Source organism: Charadrius vociferus, unplaced genomic scaffold (assembly GCF_000708025.1).
Source record: "Charadrius vociferus isolate BGI_N301 unplaced genomic scaffold, ASM70802v2 scaffold16, whole genome shotgun sequence".
Classification (NCBI taxonomy): Eukaryota; Metazoa; Chordata; class Aves; order Charadriiformes; family Charadriidae; genus Charadrius; species Charadrius vociferus.
This window is the reverse complement of record NW_009649167.1, coordinates 2,037,738-2,056,479: the sequence shown is the minus strand read 5'-3', so window position 1 is coordinate 2,056,479 and position 18,742 is coordinate 2,037,738. Positions and strand designations below refer to the sequence as shown.

The 18,742-nt window shown below is 40.3% G+C and overlaps 1 protein-coding gene across 6 annotated transcripts in view; it reads left to right on the top strand.

The window, feature by feature from the left end:
* Nucleotides 1–18,742, top strand: part of DCLK1 (doublecortin-like kinase 1) — a 250,830-nt gene that overhangs the window by 170,461 nt on the left and 61,627 nt on the right. For 2 of the 6 annotated variants that reach the window (XM_009888394.1, XM_009888395.1), the window contains exons 4-5: nt 2,288–2,404; nt 16,108–16,202. In XM_009888394.1, coding sequence (XP_009886696.1) covers nt 2,288–2,404; nt 16,108–16,202 — 212 coding nt within the window. Of the gene's footprint in view, nt 1–2,287; nt 2,405–15,042; nt 15,184–15,530; nt 15,540–16,107; nt 16,203–16,810; nt 16,814–18,742 lie in introns of those variants that run through there. The other 4 variants (XM_009888397.1, XM_009888398.1, XM_009888399.1 and 1 more) reach the window with 4 other exon arrangements.

The window sequence follows — 18,742 nt, the reverse complement described above, 5'->3', positions numbered from 1 at the left end:
TTTGTAGTTCAGGTCACTCACACTGTCCTTGTCCATGTGTGACAAATCCCAGATGAAGAAGAATAACCTTTTACTAATTATTTTCTTCTAATTTCTGAACATGTTGCGTGAAATGATATAAGGGCTGTCTTGAGTATTGTCCTAGACAGCTTTGTATCAGAAGGATAGAAAAATAACCTGGACCTGCATTTAGTTGCCCCTCCTTTCCTTTCGTACCTCGTTCTGCCTGCTCCTTTCTAACACTATGAGGGGAAACACGCGTTCAAACGCAGTCTTATCTCTAACCTCATTCTGACTGTGGGTGCTTATAAGATTCAATACTCATTCAGAGAAGTTGAATGACTATTAATACTTGTAATAAGTTGAGAGTTCAGGTTTAGTGGCTAGCCTGAACTGCAAGAGAGGGATGTATACAGATTTTTTCTTTACATGTTGGAAACAGGAAACTTTTTACATGGTAAAGTATATTACAGAAAGTAGCTGGCTGTTTTCTTCATGGACTCTTAGGTTTTTCTACTAAGCAAATGATTTTATCTGATTCCTGTAAATGGGGCCCACACTGGGATTATGTCATAGTTTTACAAGGTCAAACGAGTTGGCTGTTTGGTGTTTGGTCATTTTAAATCCTTGTTTACAAGAAAGGTAAAGAACTGGCTTGCATTTGGCATGTATAAATGGTTTCTGGAGGAGTTTATGCTACTATATCAATGCGAGGTTCTTGCTGTAGGTACCTAGTGGAATCTAATTGAAAGTTTTCATCTGATTCCTCCTGTTATCAGTTGATAATTTCCTCTTACAACAGAGTAAATGTTTTTCTCCATTTCCACTCATTGTTCAGTATAAAATGAGAATAGTCATCAATGAATCACATAATATGTCAACAGAAACAAACTAGCTACTATTGGGCATTAGGAAGGTGGGAGAGTTTGGGAAGAAAAGCTTTGGGAAGAAAAGCTTTGGGAAGACCAAGGCATTTCTCTGGTCCTCTCAGCTGTGCTGGATGTTCCCTCAGCAACACATCAGTTCTTGCTTCCATTTCCTTCAACAGCTTGTCGAAAGACAAACAGTTAGGGCAGCCAAGAGAAATACACTTCATGACATCATTCTCTGGTGGATATGTTTAAGTTAATTAGTTATGCTCAATTTTATTTCTTTGTTCTCTAATCTGTCTAAACTATGTTACAGGCTCCACTGATCATCTGTGAAGACTAAATAATGTGCAGGCTTGTACATGGTATCTTCTGACTAGGGAGAGAAAATTCTTGTTTATTTCTCTTAACCTATATTGAGGAACCTTAACCGTGGGAAGAAAAATGGGGAACAGGTCTGATACAGAGCTAAATGTTTACTGATGTATTTTTAAACAAGTGAAATATACTGACATCGTCAGGTGAAGACAGTGTAAACATTGCTGCAGACTTCTAATTGTATATTGGCTAAGAAGTGGGAATTTTTTTTTTTTTCCCCTGACTGTAGAATATGTCTGGTGATTAATTTCATATCCTTTATGAGTGCAAGACATCAGCATTATGCACACTAAGTTCTTTCATCCTCAGGCCAAGAACCATTTTGCAGGCGTAATGCAAGAATGCCTACAGAGCTGTGTGGGTGTATATAAACTCTAACCTGAACATCTTGCAGTGTTCTCAAGTGGGAGGGTAATTTTGCCTCTTCATTGATTTTACTGATGTCTCTTATGAGCAAGTAGTGCCATTTCCCTCAACCTGTGATGAATCGCGTGTGCTATACAATGTGGGCTGTTGCTCACCAGAGGATTAAGCAGGAGCAACAAACCTGCTTCACTTTCTTCAAACCTTTCATGAGTGACAGACACCTGCGTCATCTTACACCGTCTTAACATTTTGATATATAAAAGCAGCCTTCCAGTTCTTCTAGAGGAGACTGCCTGGGTTGACAAAAATGCTTACAATGCATTTGGATTGTTTACAAAAATACCCCACTGCATTACTTGTGCTGAAATCTTCAAAAGCAAATAAATTTTATGTGTAGTCTCAGCACTGTTAAATTAAGCTTTCCTAAGTACCTTCAGTAACCATGGTATCTAGAAGTCTGGATTACTGCAGCAGTTCTTTGTCTGGGATGTGGTACATACTGTACTTGGATTTTAATGGAGGCATTTATACAGATTTTATATTTTCCCATAAAACTCCTCAAGATGAATGAAAACAAGCGTGGGCTAAATGTTTGTGCTTTTCAGTGCTCTTTCTGTTACAGAATCTTGCTGGCTTTCTTAATTGCTAACTTATGCAGTTTCTTTGTCTTTTAGAGTGTCGGGTGGTGAAATCCACTTCCTATACCAAAATAGCTTCGACTTCACGTAGGAGCACCACCAAGAGCCCGGGCCCATCCCGACGCAGCAAGTCTCCTGCTTCTACCAGCTCAGGTAAACCGAGCTAGAAATCATTCTTAACAACATCAACCAATCTGTTTCAATACAACTGGCAATGTGCTTAAAATTACACGGTTCTGTGGAAAGACATTGTATGTATGAAACAGTTGATAGTAACAATTGACTTGTTTTCTCAGTTGCATCTGAGATGAAGTGTCTTCCCAACAGAAAATAATCCTTCATTCATACTCTGGCATTACCACAGTTCATTTTACTTTATTTTCCGTGCTTCCTTTTGCTGCCAATACCTAAAGACTGACAAAAAGGTATTCTTTGTACTGGGGACTGAATAAGCACAATGCAGAAAGTAGTCCAAGTTACACAGCATAGGATCCGTGTCTGGAAAAGGTTGATTTCACCATCTTTTTTTTGTGTGTTTTGTTTCTGAGGGAGTTAAGAGGCAGCAGTGAGGAAAAGATAGGTTAAAGACAATGAGGATATTAAGGAAAGGGGGGCAGGGCAGAGAAAGAATGCAATTACAGATGTGAAAGTGAGGTGCAAAGATAGCTGAGAAAGAAATAAGTCAGAGTTGACCTAACAAGCCAGTGGAACAGGCTGGAGAAGACACAGCAAAAAGCTTTAAAAAGTTCTGTCTGAAGGGCCTTGCTTTGGCTGCCTTTGCAGCTGCTCCCACTAAATGGTCTATGACTAGTTCCCCCCTGCAGCTTTTTCCCAAACAAAGCAAATAAATAAACAAAAAAAGTGCATTAGATGATTTGCCAGTACTGGTGCCTGAAAATAAAAATAATACTTGGTGTGGGCCAGCTGAGGAGACCCAACCCACCATTTGCAGCATCAAATATGGATTTTGCAAGAGGCAAACTTTAGAGCTGTCTGAAAGCCACCTCACTCTTTCTGCCGTAAGTCTTCTGCCAACAGGGAAGTGATCATCATATGGAACCTGCATCCAGCACCGTTAAGGTCTTTATGGGGAGGTGGTGATCAGAATGGCCCGGGTGCTCCTAGGTGGTTTCAAAGAGAGGAGGCGTGGCCCAGCTGGAACTATATTTTTCACAAGAAGACTAAGATGAAGGAAAAAAGCATCCTTGCTCAGGGAATGAGGGAAGTGGGAGAGACACAATGAGAGACAGAGGCGTAGACGTGGGTAGCAGAGCTGGGAGAGACGTGGGTAGCAGAGCCTCCTACACACCCTAAGAACAGCTGAAATAGAGAAACCTGAAAAGAGGTAATGGGAAGAAGTATCAATTGTGAGGAACAAGCCCAGACTAGCTCCTTCTCGAACATATATTAAGTAGCTTTCTTTGTAGCTTGGTGGAACAGAGTTAAATTAAACTTTAGCAAGGGAGGCCCTGTTTGGTAGGTGTTATAGATTCCATTGTGGGGTGGGTTTTTTTTCTAATGAATATTATTAATTTGGGAGTACAGGTAATGGGCACTGAACTGTCTATGTTGGAATAACATATATTGTCCTGCTGTGCATAAAAAATGTTTCTGCCATGGGACTAGTAGCATTTTTGCCACAATGACTGTGCGATACCTTGTTTTGGTCCTGAGAGAAATAGTACAGTTTTTATTTAACATGCAGGAGAAATGTAAGTGAGTAAATCTTAATTTCCTGTAGTTCAGTTTTACAAGGGTCTGAGCAGAATACCATTACGTGTTCAATCGCTGCAAAAGATCAGGAGATTATTTTACAGCTTGTGGAAAAAAGGAATGTTTTCATTATGCCACAATAATAATGAATATATCATTAAATTTATAACAAGAAAAGAAAGAATTTAGTGGAAATATTAAACATGCAAACCATTTTGGATGGTGCTGTGCTAATGACAGATTTACCTATCTTAAAAGTATCTTAAATAACAACAATAAATTTACAGGATATAGGCACATACGAGTTTGTCAAAAGATTGTCCGTGACCTTTCCTATTTGACATGATCATTTGGACACTGTAATTAAGATTTTCTTAGAGAAAGACATTGGACAAAGCCCTACAGGAATGTGTAGGATGCTGACAGAACAGCCTGTCAACTGGTAGGAGCCTGGGTGAAGAACTGGCTGAAGGGCAAAGCTCAAAGTGTTGTAATGAATGGGGCAGCATCTGGATGGCGACCCATAACCAGTGGTGTTCCTCAGGGCTCAATTCTAGGGCCAGATCATTTTTATCAATGATTTGGATGCAGGCGTTGAAGGGACCATCAGCAAGTTTGCTGATGATACCAAACTGGGAGGAGCTGTTTACTCTCTGGAGGGACAAAATGCCTTGCAGAGGGATCTAGATAGATTAGAGCATTGGGGTATGGTTAATGAAATTAAATTTAACAAGTCCAAATGCAGGATTCTGCACCTGGGATAGAGTAATGCCAGGCACAAGTATAAATTGGGAAAGGAATGGCTGCAGAGCAGCTCTGGAGAAAGGGATCTGGGGGTGCTGGTTGACATCAGGCTCAGTCGGAGTCAGCAGTGTGCCCCGGCAGCCAAGAGGGCAAACTGCATCCTGGGGTGCATCGAACACAGCAAAACCAGCTGGGCAAAAGAGATGACTATCCCCGCTGCATTCAGCACTGGTGCAGCCTCCCCTTGAGTACTGCATGCAGTTCTGGGCCCCACAATTTCAGAAGGATGTGAAGGTCCCTGAATGTGTCCAGAGGAGGGCACAAAGCTGGTGAAAGGGATGGAGGACGTCTCCTATGAGGAGCAGCTGAGGACTCTGGGTTTGTCTTGTTTGAAGAAAAGGATGCTGAGGGGCGACCTCATTGCTCTCTACAGCTTCCTGAGGAGGGGAAGGGGAGAGGGAGGTGCTGATCTCGTCTGGGTATCCAGTGATAGGATGTGTGGGAATGGTTCAAAGCTGCACCAGGGGAGGTTTAGACTGGACATTAGGAAGCATTTCTTTACCAAGAGGGTGGTCAAACGCTGGAACAGGCTTCCTGGAGAGGTGTTTGATGCTTCATGTCTGTTAGCGTTTAAGAGGCATTTGGACAATGCCCTTAACAATATGCTTTAAGGCAGTTGGACTAGACAATCATTGTAGGTCCCTTCCAACTGAAATATCTCATTCCATTCCATTCCATTCCATTCCATTCCATTGTATTCTGTAACTTGTTACAGCTTAAGAAGGATAAACAATTGAAAATGCTTCTATACAAGTTACTTTTAGTGGGGCCAGTGGATCTGATTTGGCTGTCTGTGCCTCCTGTGTGTTCTTTCTGCAAATAGTGAAGTCAAATTGTGTCAATGTTGCAGGAAGCCTATTTCTAACCTTACGTATATAGAATCATAGAGTATTTTGGGTTGGAAGGGACCCTCAAGGGTCATGTTGTCCACCCCTCCTGCAATAGGCAGGGACATCTTCAACTAGATCAGGTTGCTCAGAGCCCCGTCCAACCTGACCTTGAATGTTTCCAGGGATGGGGCATCGACCACCTCTCTGGGCAACCTGTGCCAGTGTTTCACCACCCTCATCGTAAAAAATTTCTGCCTTTTATCTCATCTGAATCTACCCTCTTTCAGTTTAAAACCATTACCCCTTGTTCTATCGCATAAATATTTACATCAATATTACTGTCATAAAAAGAAGCAATATTGTTATGTGGACACTTGCCCTCAAGAATTGTTTTTAGATCACGTAAAACTAAAACCAATCAATGAATAGATTTTAAAAATACGCCATTTGATATTAGACACTGCATTAAAAAAACGACAGCGGAAAGAAAAGGAAACCCTAACTCTTAGATATTGTTAAACAAAAAACAAAGTTCTGCCATGAAATGCAGATGATATGTAAAAATTTTGCTATTCTGCCATCCCGTAGGCCTAAAATACTGCCTATTTATTGGAATTATGTAGTCATGACAGTAAGAGAATAGAGAAATTACCACCTAGTGCATATAAGAGCAGGTAATTTTTTCTGTGTTGTTGTTTCCATTAAACATCTCAGTATTAGTCTCCTGAATGACTAGTGCGTAAGTAGAAGTTATGCTTTTGTTATGATGTTGTTACTGCTAAGTGTATATATATATGTATTTTTTTATTCTATGCTTTTAAATTGCCTTCAGTTCATCTTTAAACTACTGTTAGTGATTTTTCTTTTATTAGGAATAAACATAAAAAATACTCTAGAAAAAGCAATAGATTCTTTGCTTAGATCTAAGGCAATATGTACACATTCCAAAAAGAAAGGTGTATCATTTTATGAAGAGTTGTATCATAAAAGAAAGTTGAGAAAAGCAGGGATGAAGGGCAGGCAGAAAGCATTATTGGCAGCGTGCCCTTGAGAAAAAGCAAAGCGAGCTGTATGGAGAAGAGCGCGTTGCTAATTAGAAAGAATCTGATTCCTCTTGTTTGATTCTTGCTGTGTTTTGAAAAATCTGCGCGGTCTTGCTACGCAAGAGGATCAGATGCCTGCTTCAGTTATCAATTCATGCCCCATCAAGATAATACACATGGGTAACTACATGGGCCAAAAAAGGAAAGTTGCATGGACAAAGACTATGTAAAAAAAATGTAAAAATCTCAAAGTTGGATGTTAAAACTGATAAAATCCTAAAATGAAGGGATATCCTTGAGTTACCCTTAATTATCTCCTGTATGCATCTATAGTATGGTACAGTCTTTAATGTAGGTATTCAACGTTATTTTTCTTCTCACCCAGCACAGGATAGCTGATCAGGATTCATCACTTTTAGAGTTAATGAAGGTATAGTCCTCAGGTCACTTCCCAATTGTTAGAGAAATGAATATGTAAATAAGGCTAGGACATGTAGACAGTCTGCTTTGGTTTAAGCACTTAAATACCATCCTCAAGAACTATTTCCCTTTTTTGACACAGATTTTCAAGTGGTAAGTGAATTACACCAAACTCTGGATTTAACTATATGTTTATAAATGCAATAAAGTCCGTGAGACCCTTGTTCTGAGCAAATAGTGATCTGGGGTGATGAACTTTCCCAAATTTGTCCCAACAGTTTCTGAAGTTGCTTAGAGAAATCAAAGGGATTATTTTGGGGAAATGGTTGGTTTGCTGGTTTTCTTTAATGTCTGTGTCTCATTTTTGCATCTCTAAGTTTGGAGCAATACCATTTTACCAAAAACGATGCTTTGAAGATAAATTCAGTAATGTTAACAAACAATGTATAGAAAAAATCCTGAAGACTCGTGCCCCTAATGTGTAGAGCGTTCTGTTTCAGTCTCACCTTGTCGTGGCAGCCCCTGACTGTGTGCAGGAGCAGGCAAAGGATCCTAAGTGTCCCCTCTCCTCGGCGAGCTGCCAGCCACTGCTCCAGGGAACCATTTCCCTCATCATCTCATCTGGTACTGGGGGCAAAGGCCTCTTAGTGACATTCCCAAAGTTCTTAGGTAATTTTCACCCTTTGGAGGTGCCTTTCTCTCTCCGTTGCCTGTGAAGGCAGTGTCCTTGGCGAGCCTCAAAGTCCCATACAGAACCTGCCATAACACCATTGGGGTTTGCAGGTACACGGCCATGGGAGTAACAGCATGGGAATAACAGGATAAAAAATACTGTCCCACAGGCTCTGCCATAGGGACACTGCCACAGCAGCACGGGGGAAAGGATGGAGCTGTGGGGGAAAAGCAGGCTGCAGGGTTGCAGAGAAAGACCCTTAGTGATACCAGGGGCTACATCAGTGCTCAGGGCCGTGGAGGTTCGAATCTGTGCTCTGGTTACCTGAGGGCAAGGAAATATGTGTCAGTCTGTAAGGGAATGGGAGACACACGCTCCTCACCCTTTCTTGAGTTATACAATCCACAGTGAGCTGCATCTGCTTTTGCACTGTTTCTTGATATATTTAAGAGGAATGTATGCTTTTCTATAGGTGGTGTTCACCTTTCTTCCATCCTTGCTTTTTCCTTTTCTTTTTTTCTTAACAGAGCATATGCTTAGTGTGCTCATATTTTCCTGGTAGCCTACCTGGCTCCTGAGAACAGATGCATCCTATATTTATATAAAAACACATAATACTTTTTTCTTAAAAGCGTACACGCAAGCTAGGAAGATCTGAGGTAAGGGCTGACTTCTCCCTTATTATATGTTATGTTCGGTTTTTTATTTACATCTGACAGTGTTTCAAAACAGTACCACAAGACCGAAAGCTCCCTGCAGGAGGATTGCTTACTGGTTTTTTTTGCAAATGTGTTTGAGGTATTGTCTGCTTGAAAATGCTTTCAATCTAAATAGAGAACAGAAGCAGGGAACAAGGCAAAGAAGAGAAGCAGAGAAAGGTAGCGTGACCTCCCAGGCAGGCAGAGGGCTGAAGTCTGGTTCCAAGTGTGATAGATAATCCTGCCTCTATTTAATTTTCCCGATGTCTTCTTAAAGCCTGTAAAGCACTTTGATGTTTTTTTTGTTGGCATCAAATAGTATTTGGGAAAGGACATCATAAAAGAGATGTTGAATTTCAGTGAGGCTGGGTATCAGCCCGTTGCTGGTGACTGAAAATTATGAATGTCTGACGGCTATTTAGTAGCTGTCGGCTTCTGTCCAGCTACCAATTAACACCATTGGTGGCAGCCTCAGCGCAGGTGAAGAGGTAAGAGATTCAAAGCAAGGAGCGCTTACTTCTTCATGATCATTATTTTTAATCAAATCAAAACCAGCATGAGACAGCTGGAATTATTGTACCTTCGGTCCATTAAATTAAGGGACGATACTGCATTCGGGTGAACTGTTTTAGCCTCTGAAATCCCAACTCTAATTTTCAGGACTTGCTCTTAACAAAAGTAACTTTTTTTTTCCCCCCCCCAGCTTGAGCACCTCCTTCAAAATTATTTCCCTCTCACTTCTCCTCCCCTCTGACCTTTCTCTTGTTTCCCTCAAACTACCACCCAAAATATTTCAGATGCTTGGAATCTTATTTGTAACAGCAATTCAGGTTTGGTGTTAAGAAGAGTTATTTAGGAGTTTCAGTTATTCAGTGTGATAACTGTCTATTTCAAGAGTAACTGGGGTGATACGTATCTATTCCGAATCAGAAAGGGAACTTATGTGAAGAATAGATATAGAGTAAGTCATATTACCAAGGGCTGTGTGGTTTGTAAAAAAATCACACCTGGGCAAAGAAATGGAGACGCTACATGTCAAACTAAAGCCTGATCCAAAGTATAGATGTTCCCTAAAGTAAAAGTGTTTTAGGAGTTGGAAATTGGATCTTACTGAAGGCTTCTCTAGAGCAGATTCTTGTACTTTACTCAGCTAGTTAGAAAAAAAAAGAAGTAGATGCGTTCCTCCATGAGAAAGTATGTTTTCATTTAGTTTGATAGTTCATCCCTAGGCTGCTGTCTAGAAACAGCCCTTCTTCAGCCACCTGACTCAAGCAGGTTTTTTGGATCCCAAAGGAAGGAACATGACGTACCATATTGTCTTTGGCGAAGTCACATGTTTTTATTCACACTGTTATAGGTACTCAGCTGACAGATTTTGTAATAAATAAGCTGAAGAGAAATTTTCCTGAAGCAAAGAGTACAAACCCATGGGAGTGATGGAGTCATCCTACAGACCCAGGGATTTCCCAATCCAGATGATTTTTACTTTGATCCTGACTGCCTTTTAATTCCTTATTTATGGTGTTTATATTTGATACTAATCATTAAGAAATGCAATTTTATAATATAAAAATCAAGAGTTAGTAAGAGAAGTAGATTTGGTTAGACTGAATAGTTTAACCCTCTTAAAGGATTAAAAACTTAAATGCTGAATGAAAAATCATCCTCAGAGCTGGCACTCCATTTGCATAGGCTGATTTGAGAATCCTAGTCTTTCCAATTAGGCAAAACAGTTCAAAAGAGAGATTTTCATTAAATCTTACGTCCATGTAGATGCTCTCTAGATGACATGAAATTAGCAGCCAAGATCATAGATATCAGCTGTACTCTGATGAAGTGCAGAGAAAAAAACCAAGAGGCACTTACCTTCTGAGGCTACAAAAAAAAAATACTTGTGGATTCTAGGGAACTGTATTTTCAAGGAAGGCTCCTGTGTTTTGAGATCTTGGACATTTCTGCAATATCTACGTGTCTGCAGCACTTCTCTGCTTGATAGTGGAGGCATAGCTGACTTATCTGTATCTGCATAACATCTTGACATAAACTCTAGCAAAGATTGAATGTAAAAAGGACACAACCAGTTAAAATGAATGCAGAACTGGTTATTTGGGATTTTTCTCAACCAGTTGCGTGCTTTCAGCCGGTTGGAAAAGGACCTGGGGGTGCTGGTTGATAGCCGGCTGATATGAGACAGCAGTGTGCCCAGGTGGCCAAGAAGGCCAATAGCATCTTTTCCAGCAGGACTAGGGAAGTGATTGTCCCCCTGTACACAGCAGTGGTGAGGACGCATCTCGATTACTGTGTTCAGTTTTGGGCCCCTCACTACAAGGAAGACATGGAGTTGCTGGCGTGTGTCCAAAGAAGAGCGACGAAGCTGGTGAAGCGTCGAGAGCACAAGTCTTATGAGGAGCAGCTTGTTGTTTAGCCTGGAGAAAAGAAAACTCAGGGAGACCTTATCACTCTCTACAGCTGCCTGAAAGGAGGTTGCAGCAAGGTGGGGGTTGGTCTTTTCTCCCAAGTAGCAAGCAGTAGGACAAGAGGAAATGGCCTCAAGTTGTGCCAGGAAAGGATTAGTTTGGATATTGGGAAAAATTTCTTCACTGAAAGGGTTGTCAAGCATTGGAACAGGCTGCCCAGGGAAGTGGTTGAGTCACCATCCCTGGAGGCATTTCAAAGCTGTATATATGTGGTGTTTAGGGACATGGTTTAGTGGTGGACTTGACAGTACTAGGTTTACGGTTGGACTTGATGATGCTAAAGGTCTTTTCCAACCTAAATGATTCTATGATTCTAAGGTAGAATCTACAAAACCTTGTCTTTACTGAGGAGTGATAATGAGGGTGCTTGCTTAACGTGGAGCTCTGGACAAGCTCTCTCCTTTGCAGTGAAGACAAAGATGACAAGATGTATACAAGTAGAATACAAAAGCAGAAAGAAAGAAAAGGCAAGGTATGGTTTGTTCTCTAGCTACTTTGTAACTTCCTAATCTTTTTGAGACAAAAATGTTTTGGAAAGGACAGTGACAAGCTACAAGAGTAATTGAGACAAGGTCCAGTAGTGATCTCACATCACCATTTCTAGTTAACGGTGAATATGACCTATACATGTTGCTGTGTCTTCTGTAAGTAACTTTTTAGTTTTTGCTGTCCTAGTCATGAATAAGTTATTGCTGCAAAAAAGCCTGCTCCATTCTTTTCCCTTAGTCTTCTCTTTCTTCTTCAGACACACTTCTGTGTTTGGCAAACCACTTTTGTAAAGACACAGAGACACCTCAACATTTTTTGTAAAGTACAAGATGCTAAGACATCAACAGGCAGTTCTATAGGAGAGTATGATTTCAATGCAGTGCAGTGGCATTGGCAGCTTCTCAGACTGGCACTTGATACTTTAATTCAGCTTTTCTCACTTTTTCATTGTATTGCTAGTAAAAAGATGCCCTTTCAAAATGCTATCAAGGTACTTTCTATTTGCAACATTTTCACTAGTTTATGAACATCTTCATATGAAAACCTATTTTTCATTTATCTCAGTAGATGATGGTCTCTAGCTTTAGTGTTCTATTTTGTGGGGTTTTCTACCTTCGTGTGTGTGCCAGGTGCTGGAAAAACAAATACAAAGCCAGGTTCTTGCCCTTCTATGCATCCTTAGCAAAAGAGGACAGTAAGGAAAGGAGTTCGCAGCTAAGTAGTTGCATACGTTTGCTCAGAGCAGCCACAATAATTTTGATACTGTTTTAGCTTTTTAATACATATTTCACCTGTGAAATTTTGAACGGATAAATCTTTTTCATGAGACAATGGGAGGGCACTGTGTGTTAAGCTGAAGTCTCTGACCCCTGCCATTTTATGAATAAAAAGTGACAAGAAACCTCTTGCCTCACTCAAGAACATGATCAATCACAACAGTGATTTACCAATTTCATATGTCTTTATCTACATCAAGGTTCCCTGTAGGAACATGTGCTGTATCAGTCAGTGAGAAATGCAGTACAGATAGGAATGCAGTTTCCAACCAGAATGCATTCCTCCTAGAAATGGGGTTTAGGGAAATTTAGACTATATTCCTGTACTTATCAGGAATGCATTATTATTAAATATTATAGATTTTACTCACATATTTGTTGCCGTGTTATCTGGTCATGAGCTGCATATGTAAGAATGGTGTCGTGATTGTAAATGGAGTTTGGGAAGGGGGTCAGAATCAGTCCAGTCTCTTCCTGCTACGCAGCACCTCATATCAAGGAACTAGAGTCAGGTGGAATGGCCAGCAAGCCATAAACAAGAAGATAACAAAGGACGACCCCTTGAGTGGACTGGGGAATTATTAGGAATTACCATTTCTTCCCTGTTGTGATTTCTGTCTTAAGCATTACATTAATAATATCAGTAGTAATAGTAATGTATATGTCCAGGTATGAAGAGCATACAGAAGACAGACAACATGATGTGCACAGAGTTCATTCTGCCAGAACTTAAAGCCTAAGTAGACACGCAGTAGAGGTGACATGACTAGTCTGATGTTGTGCAGATGCGTATAGAGAGCTAGGAACAGAACGCGGGTCACACAAGTCCCTGTTCAGGCTGACTCTAAGGTAGACTCTGTACGGCCTTCAGTTATCAGAGTTTATTTAATGGAGTTCTTCACTTGGAATAAAATCCACCAAGGTAGGCTGGGAGAGTTTTGATGATTTTGCTTCATCTCCAGCCTGAACCTCTAGGTTCATGGGTTTGGATTCATCTTGCCTAGCTTTAGAAGTCTACACTGCAGCAGATGCTCCTACTACGTTGTTCATCAGGTCTGTTTTAGATGGTTGCTTGGGGATGATACAACTCATGCTATGACAGCAACTTGGTTAAAATTAGGTCTAGAAAACTACTTCAGACGTAGAAGCCTACACAATAGGTACATAAAGACTGGTAAAAGGAATCTCATCCCAGTGCTAATTGTCATCTCTAGAGTTTCCTAAACAGCTCTCCCTAGAGAGTCCTTGTACGCTTACAAAAATCCTGGTGTGCTCTTTAGGTACTTAGCACCTTTGTATTTTGGATATGTTTAAGGAGGTGAGCAAACTCCACTTAAATCTCCTGAGGGCCTTGATCCATTAATTGTGCTCTTGATTTCACATATTACGGATGGCCAACACAAGCACAACTGTCATAATTTTCCATTTTAAAAAGTGCTGTCGGGGAAAGCATTGGAACTTAGCTTAAACACTCTGGATACTCTGGCGGTGGCAAGTGAGTAATTTTTAGGTTTTATAGTACTTTGTTTTTTCATCTCAAATAGATACTCATTGACCTGCTACATGTGGGAAATACATCAAGAGTCAAATACACTATTGCATCTATTTGTCTGGTTCCACTTGATGGCCTGAAGTCTTTGTCTTCAGGACAGAATAATTGCAATAGTAATTCTAAGGAAAACTGTTGCTGAAAATTATAGGGAAGGAGTCAATCTATGAGGAACAGGAACCGGTGCCTAGTGCTACAAGGTTTATTAAAGTGTATCTGTTGTCTTAAATTTTCTCATAATTATAAGACCTAAGAATATCATCTCGGTTTAAAGAGAAGGCAGAGCACTAGTCTTGTTACTGAGCAGTCTTGAGGACTAGATCCATGTGAATAGTGGTAGTTTAGTACTAGTTTCTAAATAATACCATATTTGTTTGTAAGAAGCCCTTTAAAACTTTAGAAATTTTGAGATTCCAAAAGCTCATTTTTAATATCCTCATGTTGCCCTTTTCCTGAATGATTTCAGAAGTGTTGATAATAAATTTGAGTTTAGTCATTATTGGCCAGACCTGTGGGGTGTTTTGCTGAATACTGTATGAACTTCAGTGAATGTGTCCCTGTGCATGTGCTCTCCCCCACACACTTAGTACAACATTTGAATCAGTGCTGATATGTGCAAACCATTGTCCTCTGTACAAAGAGAATTTGAAGCCTAGATGAGTCCAACGGGTTTCTATAAAAGCAGTCTATTTAAATCCAATTAGCGTATCTTGTTGTTCCTATGGTTATATAAATATATTGCACCTTTACCTTAAACAATACCTTGCACAGAGTGATGTTGAGATTTGATCACTCATAGCACCTAAGCACTATTACGTGATCATTAATTATCGTGCAGTGCAGTGTGGTTTATTTACTGGTGTGGCGTGGTAGGTATACATGTTTCTTCCTCATAATGTGAGGGCCCAGTATTAGCCAGTGAGAACAATGCATTATGTAAAAAGTAAGAAAAATCTATTAAAAATGCCTACTGTATTATCCAAAGGAATTAGCATTTGCTAGATTGCCAGTCAGCCAAGGTTTTACAAGAGTTATTGTCATTTTGATTTTCGGATGAGTCATTTGGTATATTGCCCCCAAAGGCACCTCATTATGATTCAGTGCACAGCATATAAAATTGCTTAGGCTTTCGGGGCTCCATGGAAAGCGAGTGGGGGTTGCGGTGGCTCAGCGTTGTGAAGCAGCAGCATTATGCTTAATTGACACCTTTGATGTAGCCCTAAGACAGCACCTGCACCTCCCACTGCTGCTCTGAAGACGTCAGCCTTACGCAGAAAAGGCTTCTGCTTATGAATCCTGCATCGCGTTCAGCTCACTCTGTGAGCAGCCCCAGCTATCCTTAACTAATCCCATTGCTTCTCAGTTTGGCTACAGCTTGGCTTAGTACAGAGCAGGAATTTTGCTGCTTGCTCTTATCAGGTTAAACAGTAAGATTTTGTCCATGTTAGAACTCATAGAAGGTAAGTCAAATGCCTTGATATCCTAGTCTGTAAATATTCTCCTAAGATTCAGAATCTGGGAATCTGACTGCCGATTCTTTTTTTCCTGGTGCTGACAAAAATTGACTGTGATATAACAGTTGCTTGATTAAGAATATTTACATATGTATGTGATGCACTCTTTGTAGCGTTTCTATCAGTGCTTCAGTGTGAACATTATTGATAGCCTCTTGTGTGATTACTTTGTAGTAGAATTCTGTCCTCTGCTGGTATTGTTTTGTTAATTTAATGGATAATGTCACATGCATGCAAAAAATGCTTCTAAAATGACAGGCACTGACATATCTGAAGGAACTTACTTATTTGAGAAAGTGATGGTTTGCTGTAAGTCAGGCTTGAGGTGTTACATCCAATTTATTTGCCTCTAGAAAGCCCTTCTGGGTTAAGTCTGAGGTGATGTTTGGGTCAGATAGTATTGCAAAAATCTCTTCAGAGGAATGAGTGAGGAACAGCAAGCGGCTGATTTATTCTTGCAAGCAATACTGCTTTTTATTTTTGGTGGGTAGCACTTCAAGCCATAACTAAATGGAATGAAAAGGTTTACATATAGCAAGTGTCTGTTAAGGTTAACAAAGCACCTTGCTCCCCATCACATTCAAGCACAGGAACAATACAGTTTAAGAAAACGTGATCTAATGTTCTCTGCCATTGACTAAACAGTCTTTTCAGGTTTGTTGATTATTTGCTTGCACTCTGTATAAAAATTGGCTTCAGGAGCCAAAACTCTGAGGAAAGAGTTCTTTTGTGAATTACCTTATTTAACGTTTAAAACATTAAGCAAAAGCAAATTAATCTGTTCGACAAAGAATGAAAATAAATATGTTGATTTAACTATTTCTTTTAATAATGCCCTGTATTTATTTTTTCAACTCATTGTCCTTTTAGTGAATGGAACCCCTGGTAGCCAGCTTTCTACTCCCCGCTCTGGGAAGTCTCCAAGCCCATCTCCCACCAGCCCAGGAAGCCTACGGAAACAGAGGGTAAGGAAATAAGGAAACTGATTTCTGAGCATGGCTGGGGAGAATCCAGCATAGCCATTGTCCGATAGCCGTCTCCCCACTGATTCCTTGTGTGTAGTCATAGGGTGGAAGAGCCTGGCTACAGTCCTGGTTGTGTTTGTGCAACACTCTGAAATGGAATACAACTATTCTGTGTCTGTCAAAATGCTAAGTATGCTGGGAATTGGTTTATCCTTGAGAGGAAAAACAGAGGTATCATTCTCCTTTTTTACAAAACTTTTTTTGTTTTGTTTTAGTTTCTTTTTCCAAACATTTCATAACCGGAGGGAAATGTTCACATTGTCAAAAGACTTTTTTTTTTGTTGTTGTTCTTAATTTGCCATGGGCATTATGTCCCTTGCCAAACCTATAAAACAGCTTTGATTTTGAAGCAAGGTGAAAGAATGCACTGTGGAATTTGGCTGTGGATTAGCTGTGATATCATAGCCTTGTACAGTGAAGATACTGTCAGTACCGAGGCAGCCCGAGACTTGTCAGTCACTTTGTTGGACCAGAGTTGTTAGTAGCTGTAGGTTCCCACTAGTTACCATGTATAGACTCTACGATGTACCTAAGCATCCACAGTTAAGGTAGTACCTATGTTCCTGCTGTAACCCTCTGACAAAATACTACTCGTTCAACCCAAAAAGGCTCCACATGCTCATTTAATTAATTGTATCTGTTCGAAAGCAATGGGACAGATGTCTATGTATCTTCTCTTCTGCTATTTTCTAAACTGTGATCAGTTCTCAATGAAAGCTTCCCTAAGGCAGTACTCTATATCTCAGACTTGTTTATAAACACGGTTTGAACACATGCTTTTTCTGCCTTTTCAGTTTTTAAATAAAGAAATAATTTGTGTCTCTCAAACTAAGGGGCTTATGTACAAAATTGGCAGTGCTTGACTTTAGGGACTGGTGCAGACCCGATTCCCCAGATACCCAGATCAGGAATAGCTGTAGCACGGCACGACTCCCTTCTAGCCTGTGTACCCTTCTTCGTGTCTGGTGGATAGCAGGGAGCTGAGGAATTGTGCGTGCCCAAGTCTTACCCCAGGCTGGGATACAGCCGTGGGTTTCTGCGGTGACTTGTTTATAGATATGGCAGCCGACTGTGATCTTGCAGTATAGAGATAGGCAGCGAGCGGCAGCTTGTAGCCTCAGGGTAGTGTCATGGTTTTCATCATCTGGTACACAGGGAGTAAAGATGCAAGTTTCAGTCGTGTAAGCGGGTACTAAAATCTTCTTGAATGCAATGTCTTCCACACCTGTTTGCTCTTACTCTTGAAGGTTATTAATGAATTATTAATAAGTCACTGAAGAGGGAAGAGTCTTCCAGATGAATTATACATCGGTGATGTAAGGGTGTCTGTTTAGATGGATGATATTAGTATCCAGTGGCTTTTCATTTTCTGTAAGGCTGTCTCTTTTCATTGGTAACTTTCCTAAACTTCCTTCCCCACCACTGATGCTTCTCTCCCCACAGTGAAGAAATATTTTTCTGTTAACTTCTTTTGTGGATGGGTGAGCGGGAACCATGTGGTCGGCACCATTAGACACAAAGAGTGTTTGTCCACATGGTTTCTGACTTTCAAATGTGAAGAGGAGAGTGAATGGGCTTCTTCTTATCCAGGTTCCCTATGTGAAAGCGTAACAGGATCACTGAGTGGCAGTATTATGGATGCAAAGGGCTCTGTAGTGGTAACATAATCACATTGCTAACTGTACAGAAAATAAATATTGAAGAAAACTACAGGAGAGATGAGACACTGTTAAAGAGTTGAATTCTTCTCAGATATTCATATCCAGTCCCCTTGACCACAGTAGGGGACCCTTCATGCTTGTCTGGGTTATTTTAGACAGATTTTTTTTTTTTACCTGATGAAATATGGAATACATTCATGTAAAAATAGATTGCAATCATGTAAAAATGCATTGCAATAATATTATTTAGGTTGCAAAATCAACTGCTCAAAGTTCAGGGATGGAAACTTTACACTTGCTCTGAGAGTTTATTTCAACTCCTTTCATGTTTAACTTGTGAAGTGAATGAGCTAGAAGTTCAGTGTAAAAACATATTATGTCATTAAAGGTCTTCCAATGACTAAATTAGATGTATGAACAGCCATTAAACAGTGCCTAATAATCTTAATTTTCTTGTTAGCAGTATAAATGCTGTTCTGTTTTGTTGTAGTACCATTTTGTTGAATGTTAACATTTAAATTTTCTTTAGAGGGCAGGTTATTTTGTGTACCATATTGTCGTAAACCAAATTTGCACCCAAAGCATTTTGCTTTGTCTTCAGTGGCTTCAGCTACAGGGCTGATGGGCCAGATGCAGAAGAAGGTTTATTCCCTAGGAAAGTGTTGAAGTGTTGGTATGATGTGATAGACCTTCAGGAGAGGAGACTGATTTCAGTGCCCCCCTCCTTGTCCCTGTTGTTGAGAGGTGAGGCTTTCCTGCGCTGAAAGAAGAGTGTTGGCTTCTAGAGCCGTGATCTGGAGTTGAAGGTGATGGCTGGGT